The 12,901-nt window shown below is 46.2% G+C and overlaps 1 protein-coding gene across 2 annotated transcripts in view; it reads right to left on the reverse strand.

Moving 5' to 3' along the window:
• Nucleotides 1-1,252: 1,252 nt before the first annotated feature.
• Nucleotides 1,253-12,901, reverse strand: part of RFT1 (RFT1 glycolipid translocator homolog) — a 36,886-nt gene continuing 25,237 nt past the window's right edge. The window contains exons 11-14 of one of the 2 annotated variants that reach the window (XR_001602986.2): nt 8,409-8,514; nt 4,256-4,505; nt 3,662-3,942; nt 1,253-1,901 (exon numbers count right to left, since the gene is read on the reverse strand). Coding sequence is in view for 1 of the 2 variants with exons in the window: in XM_016210220.2 (XP_016065706.1) it covers nt 3,775-3,942; nt 4,256-4,505; nt 8,409-8,514 (524 nt within the window). In the remaining variant the exon portion in view is untranslated. Of the gene's footprint in view, nt 1,902-3,531; nt 3,943-4,255; nt 4,506-8,408; nt 8,515-12,901 lie in introns of those variants that run through there. The other variant, XM_016210220.2, reaches the window with a different exon arrangement.

Raw genomic sequence — 12,901 nt, forward strand, 5'->3', positions numbered from 1 at the left:
GAATGACACTAAATAAAGAGACATTATGTTACAGAAATTGGGGTCAGATTGATGATGCAAAACAATGAGTCTTCCTTCCCAAGTTCTTCAAATAAAACATCTTTTCTGCTACCCCTAAAAGATAACTAGCAAATGAAACATTTACAGCATTAAGGACTAATTCTCCCAGATACGGTAAGTAATAGTAAAACAAATCATTTTCCATCTGCATCTGATTGGCTCAGAAGTCTCATTTCCAAATTAAATACCTCAGTCTCAGTTCCTTCCTGGAGACTCGTGGAAGAGTCGGCAAACAGTGATGTTTCAGAGTAGAATTCTTGTTTGGTTGCTCTTTCCAGTTCTCTGTGCTTACTGTCTTCAAGACATTTCTAGGGGACCCCTGACAATTACGCCTCAGCTTATCCTCCTAACAAACTGGGTCCTGTCTGACAGCTCCATGGCCTCCTGGCTTCTGGCTGGCCTTCTAGAACGCTCCCATAGAGCCACTGGGAACCTTGAGCAAGTAGCATCCTGAGCCCGCGGGTCAGCTCCCAAAGATTCTCTAGACCGAGCTCCTGGTGGAGTTCTCCTCACTTGGCCACCAATGCCAATGGCTCACCCCTCTGCCTCTGGCCTGGCCTCCCCTAGGAGCAGGGGTTTGTAGTTATATGAAAGGGTTCCCAGCTTCCTTCCCTTCTCTTGTCCCCATCCAGGCCTGTTCCATTTTCAGTCACGGCTCATCCAAGACTGTGCCAGGGATCACGTTCTCCCTCATTTTCCCCATGATTGAGTTCTATGCACCCCAGAGGCCACACGGCAGCACTCAGAGCTCCTACCTTCAGGGGCCTGCACAGCCTTTCAGCCGAGTCCCTTCCCCTTCAGGTGCTGGATGCTTTCAGCTCCTGTCTCTCCTCAACATCCAAGCTGCTCAGGAAAGAATCCCTGAGGGGGTTATTTTACATCTCAGTGTGAATGAATCACTAAGTCCTTCTCTGGGGAAATGGAATTTCCAGTCTCCTCTCCAATTATGGAATAATAGCCTTTGATTTCAGTGAAAGGAAATTCAAGGCACCAATTAAGAAAGATATAAGGGGGAAGGGGTATCCTGGACTCCCTAAAAATCACACTGCTTCCTTTAAAAACATGACCAAGACAAGGGCCAGGCCAGAGAAGACAGGAGAGAAAAGTACAATCGACAATGAGAAACATTGCTTGGGGCAGGAAGGGAGGAGCAGTGAATAACTGCCAGGCCTTTCAGGCCCAGACACAGAAGGCTCCACGGCAGAGGCCAGGAAATCCCCCCTTTTCAGATGGTATCACCATCCAGTCACAACGTCAATGCAGGGAGAAAGGACCCTGTGAGGTACAGAAATGGTTCACAGACTCAAAGCTACTTGTCTATTTTACTTTTGAAATTTAAGAATTTTTTTTTCCTTTTTAGAAAAAGGAGGGGTATGAAAGAAAAAGCTGAAGATATGAATAATTTATTGATTTTTAAATCAGGGTATTGGCATGCAATTAGCAACATGAATACATGAATAAAGGAAAAAGACAGAAGGCCCTGGCCAGTGTGGCTCAGTTGATTGGGCGTCGTCCCGAGCACTGAAATGGTTTGATTCCCAGTCGGGGCACATGCCCAAGCTGTGGGCTCAATTCTCAGTGGGGGTTGTGCAGGAGGCAGCTGATTGACGTTTTGCTCCCACATCAATGTTTCTCTCTCTCCCTCTCCCTTGCTCTCTCTCTAAAAAAAATCAACAAAAATATTTTAAAAAGAAAAAAGACAGGAGGAAGGGCCTGAGGCTGGGAAATGGCAGGGAGGGGGACAGGCACAGCACCTCTGGAGCCAGGAGTCCCTCCGAGTAAGCTGAAGCAGTGCAGCAGCATCCCCTCCGAGGCCAGTTCTGAAGTCACATGTGTGTGGCCTGAGCAGCACAGAAAAAAATACTGTTACTGTCACCACCAAAGGCTTTTTCATTTCATAAAAGCATGTGCTTTAGAGGCTTGTTTCCATGGAGAGGTAACCTCGCTATATTTTAAGTGGCACTTAAAGACAAAAGTGTGATTCCATCCAAAAATCCTTCTAGGATGAAGGCGCACTGCATGGGGACTAAAGATGAGAGAGCAGCACTCGCTGTCACGCTGGAGGGTGGAGCAGAGACCTCAGTGGTTCTGCCCCCGAAGAGCTGAGAAGTTGGCAGTGCTACTTGGGCAACAGCAGCTCTCTTCCTGGAGCAGAGAAGGGACACTGTGAACATGCACGCAACTTGTCCTGGATTCTAAGACTGATGAGGACAATGGGTGTGCCAACCTCAGCTGGACAAAAAAGCCGATCCCAGAACCCTGCCCCCAGAGATGCAGATTCCACAAGTCTGGAGTAGGTCCTGGGAACCTTCATTTATATCACAATCCAGGGGTTCTGAGGCAGGTAGTTCAGGGACCACGCATTGAGCCTGGGGTCAAGTGGGCATGGGGTGGGTGACATGGTCCTAGAGGATAGGGGCAGCAGTGGCAGTAGAGCAGGAAATTCTGAAGACTAAAGACCACTTCCACCCATTCAAGAGACCAAAAGGTACACGGGGGGAGGGCTGTCTTCTGTGTGTGCCCCTCTCAGGGTGTAAACATGGGCGGGGTGGAGATGTCAGGGCTCAATGATAACTGTTACCATTCAAGGCACAGTTTGTGCATGCAGCTCCAAAGGTCAACCATAGGCAAAGAAATTAGTGTATTAATGAAAGGAGAAAATGCTTCGCTGCCTATGAACAATGCCCGTGATGTCGCCGTCGGATATAGGGAGGGTGTAGAGGGTGAGCTTTAGCCTGGACGCCCATTATATCCTGGAGGACCACACCCAAAGGCCTGCCACTCTTGTCCTGGGGCTGGAATTTGGGTGTACTGACCAGTCCTGGAAGTAATGCGTCGGTGGAAGGGCCTGTGGTACTTGCCACATAGAATTTACCCTATTTTATTCTGAAGAAAAGGACATAAATCTACTCCACTTTAGTTGTGACCTGCACAATCTCCACATGGGAAGTCACAGCAGCTGCAAAGCAACGTGTCCTTCGCGGACAAGATAGCTTACTTTAGATCACAGTTTCTTCCAAAATTCCCTTGCAAGAGGCCAGGCCAGGGGTCTTGACCAGCTTGCACCTACTCCAGGAAGGCATGGGCTGTCCCAGGGACACAGTGGTGAAGATGACATGGGATTCCCCTGGTTAACTTTGGGAAATGTGAGCTGAAAGACTTCATGCTTTCATTTCTTAGATTTCTATTGAGTAACATTTCTCCTTCTCTAAAAACCCAGACCACAGGCCCACATGGGAAAAGCTACAAATCCAGGGTCACTACTGTTCGGTGCCTAACATCAGCGTTCCTTCCTTCTTTTACAGTGTAAATCATACATTCCTGCAAAGGGGAAAATGACTACGTCTCTCTGCGCCAGATGACTATTAACATCCAAGGTGCAGTCTGTTGGAGCGTGCAGCTCCTCAGGTCAATCACACTCAAAAGGAATTAATACATTAATCAAAAGGAAAAATGCTTCTTAGAACAAAATGGTGATAAAAAATAATTGTATTTATTTTAAAAGAACTTTTGGTCTTTCCTTAAAAATGGAACTCCTTCCTGATAGAGACTTTGAATGGGTAGTAAAAGTCTGGTCCACTGGTTCTCTCCAGCGTCTCACCTGCTCAGGTTGGTCTCAATCCACTGCAGACCCCTCTGCAGGCCTCTTTTGACTAGGAAACGTGTTCTTCCTACAGCTGGTCCAGGTGCACAGGTGCCAGTGAATCCCTAAGGTCACCTAATTTTGTCAGCAAGTCTGGACACACCGAATTGGGTCCTAAGAAAGTGGATCAGCTTGGTCTCTGTGAGGAACGCTGTCTCAAGAGTCGCTCCCAAACAGAAAGCCCCCACAGCAACGTGCCCCAGCCTGGCCAGCCAGCCCTGCTCACAGCAGAGGAAGACCTGTGGGAAGAAACCATCGTCACCGCCCTGGCCCTTCTATCTGTACCTCCTTCCTCTGGGGCAGCCAGGGAAAGCAGAGGTCTACTGTTTCAACTTTGAGTCAGACAAAAGGTGTGACAACTATGTACTGAGGGTCTACTCTGTCCCCACTGGTAACAGCTATCATAAGAGGTTGTCCCGGAGGCTTAGGGGAAGGGATCAGAGGTGGCAAATACTTGCTCAGCTGCTTCAGGCAGAGTGGGAAGGGGAAGCCTACAGTGAGAACAGTGCAGAGCTTGCCAATGCTTTGGTGTGAAGCTGCAAGGACTCTTACCTCTGAAACACCAGTAATCCCACCACTGAGGGCAAATGCTCCAAGGAGGACTGGCGACAGCTGCAGGCCAGCCAGGGGCCTATAGGGGCTCTCACGGTAGTAGCGATGGATGAAGCAAAGGCTCTGTGTGATCCGGATGCCCATGTTAAAGCAGTTGGCCAAGATGAAGCCCACACTGCCACACCAACGGGTCAGGAGATAGGACAACACCAGGAACGAAGATGACAGGGCCAACATTGTGAAATTGTACCTGGGGAGAGGGAAATAAGCAAAGCAGGGCAATGAGCAACTTGTCCTAAGGCAGAACTCCTGCAAAAAACGTAGCCATGAACATAAAGTCACAGAAAGCACCTCCGAGTTCCCAGAATCCAACTGGTTTTCCTAACATTGCATGCTCTATAGATAAGTCAGAAATGTCACTGTCCCTGCCCCTGCTTCCCTGAACAGGAGAGTAAGAAAATGAGCAACTCATGCCCTGGCCAGAGTGGCTCCATTGGGTGGGTGTCGTCTTGTGCACTGACAGGTCACAGGTTTAATTCTCAGTCAGGGCACATACCTAGGTTTCGGGTTCAGTCCCCAGTTGGGGCATGTATGGGAGGCAACCAATGGATGCTCCGCTCTCGCATGGATGCTTCTCTCTCCCTCTTCCTCTCTCTCAAATCAATAAGAGCACGTCCTTGGGTTAGGATTAAAAACAAAAAGGAAAATGAGCGACTCAAGAGAGTTACAGTTTTTAAGGATAATAATTGGTTAGTTTAAGTGGCTCTCTGTGATCAAAACACACAAAAAATCCTATTCAACCCAAGTCTTCAATGTGAGGCACGAGACTATGACACGGGTGACAGCTATACACGAGTGCTGCCTCTACGGCGGGCACTGTGGGGGTGCTGCGGGCGACTCTAAGCTCCCTTGCCCCGTGGAGTCAGGTTCATTTACAGACAAGGGAGCCAGACGCACAGCCTGAGTAATCTGCCGAAGGGGTGAGTCAGCACTCCAACCTGACCCCGGGCCTCTAACCTTTAGCACTGCACACACTTCCTCTCAAATGCAGAAGCCCCATAACCTTGGCCAGTGGACAGCACTCAAAGCAACTGGCCAGCCTCCAAAACGAAATGTAAACAGGGAGCAAGGCCTGGCTCGTCTTCAGTGTTCCCGGCTCTTACACATCCCTCTCTCTGCGCATCTCTAGAGCTCTTTGGAGTCTATGACTGGTGGATTGTACTGCTCCTTCTGCTTCTCTGATTTCAAAGCAACATGTCACTGAGTTATCTTCAGTTCTCAGCAAGGGAAACTGAGTCTCAGCAAAGGTAAAAGAGCTGCCATCATTCTCCAAAAGGCTTGTGATACAGCCATGAACAAAATTCTCCAGCATCTGGTTTCCACCCAGTGCACAGCAAGCATTCTAAGTACATAGTTGTTGAGGGAACCAAGCCCCTTAGGTGCCCCCAAGCTGTGTCAGCTAAGTTAGGAAACCTCAGAGGCCACCAGCCAGGTTCTGCACGTGAGGCGTGGTAAGAAAGCCACTATGCCACCCGAATACCCAGGTACTGGTCCTCAGCTGACTAAGCTCAAGGTGCTAGGCAGATATGCTTTGTCAGAATGGGTGGTAAGAATATCTCCCAATACACACACTCTCGCTCTCTCTACTGTACTCCAACAGGGGAGGTGTGCTTTCATCCAGAAGTCCAGAGGGAATTTGTCTGTTTCCTGGCTGAGAGAGTCTTTGTTGACGAGCAGTGAAAGTACATGAGCCCACACCTTCACAGGGGAAGTTTCTTCACTACTGATCAATAATCAGAATAATGGCCTACTTCATAACAAGCCACTGAGGTGGGACCCATCATAGACCAGTACTCTGAACTCTTTTCCAAAAAGCAGCAGAAATGTGTGATCTGGTCAGGTCTCCCCCCCAAAAAAAACTATCTCAGAAAGGTCTACTACACCACCAATCCTTAGAGGTTAAGCCATAGGTTCACAAACTTTCAAAGTCATCCTCACCCAATTCCAAGTAAAATGGTCACAATGAATGAACCCAGCCACTAATTAAGGCAGGGATGAATTCGACAGAGTGGCTTCTTTGGTGTGGCCACTTGGGAGGAGCCGATGATGAGGGGGTACACTGTTTTTCATTAGAATAACAGCTGTTGAACTTCTTAGAACTCACAAACTTTTACAGTCTTAAAGGCATAATCCAGGAATAAATGAAAAATTTAAGATGCAATTAAAATACCACTTTTTAAATCAATGCAAAATTAGTAACAATAACTATTCTATAAGGTTTGGTAATATAAACAGTAAGTTATTTATGAATGCTTATTTTTCCATGGCCCTATGACACTGGGCTTAAAATCAGGCTTATCAAAAGATGGATGGTCAAGGATGTTGACTGTAGCAGCAACCATCTATATTTCCTCATGATTTGATTGTAAGGGATATTTTTTAACATTTTAAGCAGGCATAATGCTGATTCTTCCCCTTAACACTAATGCTAAAATTATTTTAACAAAATTCCCTTCAAAGAGATAGATTGCTAGTCCAGAGTTCATTCTACTATGCTTCAGAGCCTCTTTCAGTACATTTTAAATTATATTTTAAAAATTATTTCATATTAGAAGCACCCTTCAAATAAAAATATAGCATTTTCAAAATTGAACTTAAATAGACCTTTCCATCCATGAAAAAAAAGGAGGAGGGATGGATTCAAAGCAGTTTAATAGCTATAAATTTAACTAACTGAAGTAAACACCATGTCTAGACCACTATTTCAAAACTATGTGTTGTGACCTAAAAGAAGGCTGGAAAATCAACTTAATGGGTCATGACATGTCAGTTTAAAAATGAAACAACAGAATTAAAAACTATTGGTGTGTCTTGCACATAACTGGCCTATTACTGCTTCGTGAAAGCAGAAAGTTTCAGTTGTAGCCACCAAATATATATTGGATCACAGTGCTCAGTGTAGTTTTTACTGTGAAAGCTGGTTTGGGTCAGCAGTTCTTCAGGCCCCAGCTATCATTGGAAATCTCCTGGAGCTGTGTAACAGAAGATTCCTTGGCCCAAGCCCCCACCATTCTAGTTCCATCAGTCTGGGAGGGGCTAGAACTTTCTAGGGGAATCTGATAGTCTGGGCTGGGACTGCTACTCTAGACTCAAGTTCTAAACTATGGTGCAGCAAACAAAGTCACCAGGATTCTTTGTGAGGCAGTCCAACTGGGGAGAGAGGCCGCTCTGAATGAGAGGAAGGGTTCCCCAACTCTTCAACTCCTCTTTCCCATCCCACCCCCTAGCACCGGGCCTCTGAGGGCTTTCGACAGCACTCAAGGCAGCAGAACACCCTGAGGAAACCAGGCCTCAGGGGCAAAGGGATAAGGCGGGCCACTCATCCCATTACCTACAGCCACCCCGTCGACTCTCTCTTCTTCCCCGTCACTCTGAGCCCTCTCCTCAACCTCTTCTGGTAGTGACATCTTAAGATACTGCCTTGCTACTTTTGGTATTTGGACACAAGAGATGAATGATCCTGGGTGTGAGGTTCTTAATCCGCAGTTCATTCAGAATCACTGAGGAGCTTTTGAAAACACACATGTATAGTTAGGAGCCTGCTGAGTCTGTAGGTGTGGAAGGAGAGAGCGTGGTGGAAGTAGGTGGACAGGAATCTGCATTTCTAACAAGCCCCATGGGGGATTTTGATTCACAACCAGTGTTAAGAACCATTGCTTGAGGTTCCAGGGCAGAGGTCCTGACCTGGTGTCAATGGATGGGAAGAAATTGTGGCAAAACATGTATGTGCATTTGAGCCTTTTTCTGAGGAGAAATGTCACAGATCCGAGGTTCTCAGGGGTAGGACTTTGAATCTTAGAGAAGCTCCTTGGTAACCCATGGGAGTACTGGGCAAGGAGGTGGAGGAGTGGAGCTTGTCTTGTGCCTGTCTCTGCAAACCTGGACTAACATAGCCCTTCAGGCCCAGGTTTCTTCCTCCACAAATGGTACGTGTGCAGTGGAGAGCCTGGGGGAGGCACTGTGCTGGTGGGGCTGGGTGCTGCCTGTAAAAGAGCCTTCTGTAAATGCATGTCCAGAATGAAAAGAAAGATGGACAGGTGACTTCACTTTGGCTAAAGGCCATGATTAAAGATGTGTCTTTAAGGTTACCTACCTGTCGACCTGCTCTTTGCTCATGGCAGCAAATGTGAAGCACTCGGTTATTCCGTTGATGGCAAGCAGGAGGACATAGACACAGTAGGAGCGCAGCAAGACAGGACCTGTAAGGGAACAGCCCACTGAGACGCCACAGCCCAAATGGGAGGCCCACTTCCACCCTTGGTTTGGCTGGTGGTCAGAGAACACCAGAGGGGGGCCACAAGCCTTGCTGGTATCGTCAATGGGCAAATGCACGCTCACGCCTGTGGTCTTAATCATCTGGAAGGGCTCCTAGCATTCCATGGCACTGACTAAAATAAACAGCTGAAAACAAAAGGACAAGTATGAATAAATGCACAGATCTCTTGCTTAATAACTAAAAGCTTATCTGGCCAGCAAACAAATCTCTTGCTTTTTAAACCAGCATGAAGAGGCCTGCTAGCTGGAGCACTCAAGGGCACTGGTGTCCCTGCGTGTTACCAGAACCTCAATTGAAAAGGTCCTGAAGAAAAGGCCTTGGGGGGAACAGGAGCAGCAGAAAGCTTCAGGGATGGAACAGCCACAATCTGCAGGGAGAGTCACAGCCCACAGTGTTATTTTTTCTATAACAAAGTAATGCAGCTCTATAGCTAACTAACAAGGTGTGAAAGAATCCTCTAACAAAAGATTAGAAGCCTTAAAAATGGGATTGATCCCAGTTTAAGAGGGTCATTATCAAGAGACAGCCAAGCAATTGGTAATAAAATAAACATATAGCCAACCTATGACCCAGGAATAGCACTCCTAAGTATACCTCCCACAGAAGTAAAATCACATGTTCACAAAAACACTTGACCATAAATGTCCATAGCAGTTTTACATATAATAGCCCAAACTGGCATCAACAGGAGAAAAAATAAACTGTGAGCCATCCATACAGAGAAATACTCAGCAATCAAAGAGAAAAACTACTGAACCATGTAAAAACATGGATGAATCTCAAAAACTTTACATTGAGAGAAAGAAGGCAAACACAAAAATAAATAAGTAAAAATTAAAAGGAAGCCAAACACAAAAGTGTCCATGTTTTAATATTTCATTTATATGGAATTCTTTCTAAAAGCAATACTAACCTATGGCGACAGAAATCAGAACAGTGGTTACCTTTGAGGTGAAGAGGAAGAGGTAGCTGGAAAGTCCTAAGAGAACTTTCTGGAGTAACAGAAATGTTCTACATATTAATCTGAAAGGTGGTTACACGGGTTTATATTTTGTCAAAATCCCTCAAACTGTGGCCAATAAACATATGAAAAAATGCTCGTCACTAATCATCAGGGAAATGCAAATTAAAACCACAATGAGGTATCACCTCACACTCTCACACCTGTCAGAATGGCTGCCATCAATAAATCAACAAACACCAAGTGCTGGTGAGGGTGGGGAGGAAAGGGAACCCTAGCGCACTGTTGGGGGAATGCAGACTGGGGCAGCCACTGTGGAAGACAGTATGGAATTTCCTTAAAAAATTAAAAATAGAACAAACTGTCTTTTGACCCAACGTACCACTTCTGGGTATATATCCTAAGAAACCCAAAATACCAATCAGAAAGAATATATGCACCCCTATGTTCATATCAGCGTTATTTACGATAGCCAAGATCCGGAAACAGCCCAAGTGCCCATCAGCAGGTGAGTGGATAAAAAAGCTGTGGGACATTTACACATGGAATACTATGCAGCTGTAAAAAAAGAAGAATCTCGTACTCTCTGTGACAGCGTAGAGATTATTACTCTAAGTGAAATAAGCCAGTCAGAGAAAGACAAATACCATATGATCTCAGTAATATGTGGAATCTAATGAACAAAATAGAACCAGAGGCATGGATACATGGAACAGACCGACAACCGTCAGAGATGGCGGGGACTGGCTACAGGAAGGTGAAGGGAGTAGCTGAACAACATACATGCACAGCCCGTGGGCATAGATAATAGTGGGGGAGGTCAAGGGAGGGGGAGGAGGCCGGGTGGAGGTGGGCAACGGGGCAGAAATGGAGGACATCTGCAATGTGTCAACAATAGAAAATTTAAATAAGAAATGTGGAAAAAACCCATCAAACTGTAATTTCAAGAGCACAGAATTTTACTTTATGTAAATTAGACCTCAATAAAGACAAAACTTAACCACTAAAAGGAAAGGGGGAGGGCGGGGAGACTGAAGTTCCAGAGTCTCAATGTGGAATTCATTCACGGTTTACCAAAGCTGCTTGGTATGGAGATCCCTGTGCCATGAGGATCCTAAACGGTTTTCTGGCAGTCAGAGGTTACAAAAGGCATACTAACAGGGCAGCCCTGATGCCCAACAAAAACTACCTGGCACGGCCCTCTCTTGGGTCCACATTTTATCGTGTCACGTGCATTTCACCCCCCAAGCTGCGGCAGAAAGTAGCCTGGCCCCCACGGCAGCTCCGGGACACTCCCGGAGAGGAGGCAGGAACTGGGCCTGCCCTGGGAGGGCTCGAGGCCACGCTCAGTGTGCTTCCAGCTTCTCTCCATTCTCTTCTCTCTGGCAGAGAGAAATGGGGCTCTTCTTACAACACCTACCTCCCGCCTGGTAACTGAAAGCTAATGGCACATGTGGGTCCGTCTGGAGGTGGATAATGAAATGCTTTGCGTCATGGAGAATACGACCTCTTGTGTGAAACAATGACTCAAGTAAAAGGGCTTTGAATCAATTTGGGGGAAAGAGGCTGAAACTGGGAAATTCCTGGATCGAACATTAAACTATGGATTGAATTGAGGAGTGTCATAGGTTGAATTATATTCAGCCCCCCAAACACATTGAAGGCCTAATGCCCCAGTGTCTTAGACTGTGCTATCATTTGGAAATAGGGTCTTAGGGAGATACTCAAGTAAAGATGAGGTCATTGGGGGGCCCCTAATCTGTTAGGACTGGTGTGCTTATAACAAGGGGAAGTTTGGACACAGACAGGGACACTCACAGAGCAAAGTTGATGTGAAGACACACAGAGAAGCCACAATGTGAAAGGAGTGATGCATCTATAAGTCAAGGAGTGTTGAAAACACTAGAAACTCGGAGAGGCACAGAAGGACGCCTCCTCTAGCCCTGTACCCGCCAGAGGGCCTGGCCCTGCTGAAACCTTGGCTTTGGGCTTCTGGCCTCCTACACTGTAAGGCAATACACTTCTGTTGTTTCAACCATCCAGTTTGTGGTACATTGTTATTTCAACCTGAGGCAATTAACACAAAGGGACAGAGAAGGAAAAAAACAGAATTTAAAAAGAAAGGGCTCAGGTAAATTAGGACAGAGAAAACTTCCTGTCACTTTTAAGAATAACTTTTACTTGACCATTTAGAAGGAACCGGGGAACGGGGTATGGAAGTCGTCACACACTTGAAGGAAAAATTAAGGATAACAAGAAAAGTTGAAAGTAATTTTTTCCAGTCCTCTGTGTTTAAAGTCATTTTTAACCTGTTTGCTTTCTACACCAAGAGCTTGTGTTTGTTTAATGGCTGGAACGGGAATCTGGAGATCAAGAAACCAATAAAGGACGTATCTCTAAAAAATAATAAATATAAATAGAAAGGGTAAGAGCCCTGGCAAGGTGGCTCAGTTGGTTAAAGCATCACCCCATACACTAAAAGGTTGCAGGTTTGATTCCTGGTCAGAGCACATACCTAGGTTGCAGGTTCGATCCCCAGTCAGGTGCTTACAAGAGGCAACTGATCAATGTTTCTCTCTCACATCAATGTTTCTCTCCCCCCGCCACCTTCCTCTCTCTCAAATCAATAAAAACATATCCTCAGGTGAGGATTAAAAATAATAAACGAAAGGCAAGAGAGAAGCACCTAAGAGAGAAACGTGAGAAACCTCAGGAAAGTTCAGCAAATGTGTGCTTTTCTTAAGGATGGAAGCACTAGGTATGAGAACGATTTCTGAGAATAGCCTCTAGGGCACTTAGAAATCCCCTAATTATATATAGTGCTGACCCCAAATATTGCAAAGCAAAACCACAGTGCCTCACACGAAAGCCTGTCAATGCAGTGTCCACGTCCCACATCTGGAAATAGAAGCACAGAGGATGGAGGGTCTAAGAGGCCAACTCAGGTCACAGGTACTCACAGGTGAGGACAGAGGTCAATACACAACTGGGGCAACTGAGGACAGCAGCGTATCAAGTCCCACTTTCAAAACTAAGGTGGTTGGCTGGGCCACGGAGAGTTACTGTTCTTTCCTGATTAATTCAGGAAGACTTTCTGGAAAAAGTTGTTTTGCTCATTTAAATGAGCAAAAATGACTGGGGGTGGAGGAGTGGCGGTGCTAATATTTTCTGGCACAGAAAAGGCATTCAGATATGCAACACTGGTCCAAAGAGTCAGCAGCAGGGCTGGGAGATAAGGGGGAGTGGAGAGGAGGGAAGGAAAGCCAGCAGGTACCCTTGGGAGACACAATGACCCTACCAGAAGCCTCAGTGGGCTTTGCAGAGAGCCGAAGCTTGGTCAGAATGAGAG

This window comes from Miniopterus natalensis, chromosome 15 (genome assembly GCF_054644295.1).
Source record: "Miniopterus natalensis isolate mMinNat1 chromosome 15, mMinNat1.hap1, whole genome shotgun sequence".
Lineage (NCBI taxonomy): Eukaryota > Metazoa > Chordata > Mammalia > Chiroptera > Miniopteridae > Miniopterus > Miniopterus natalensis.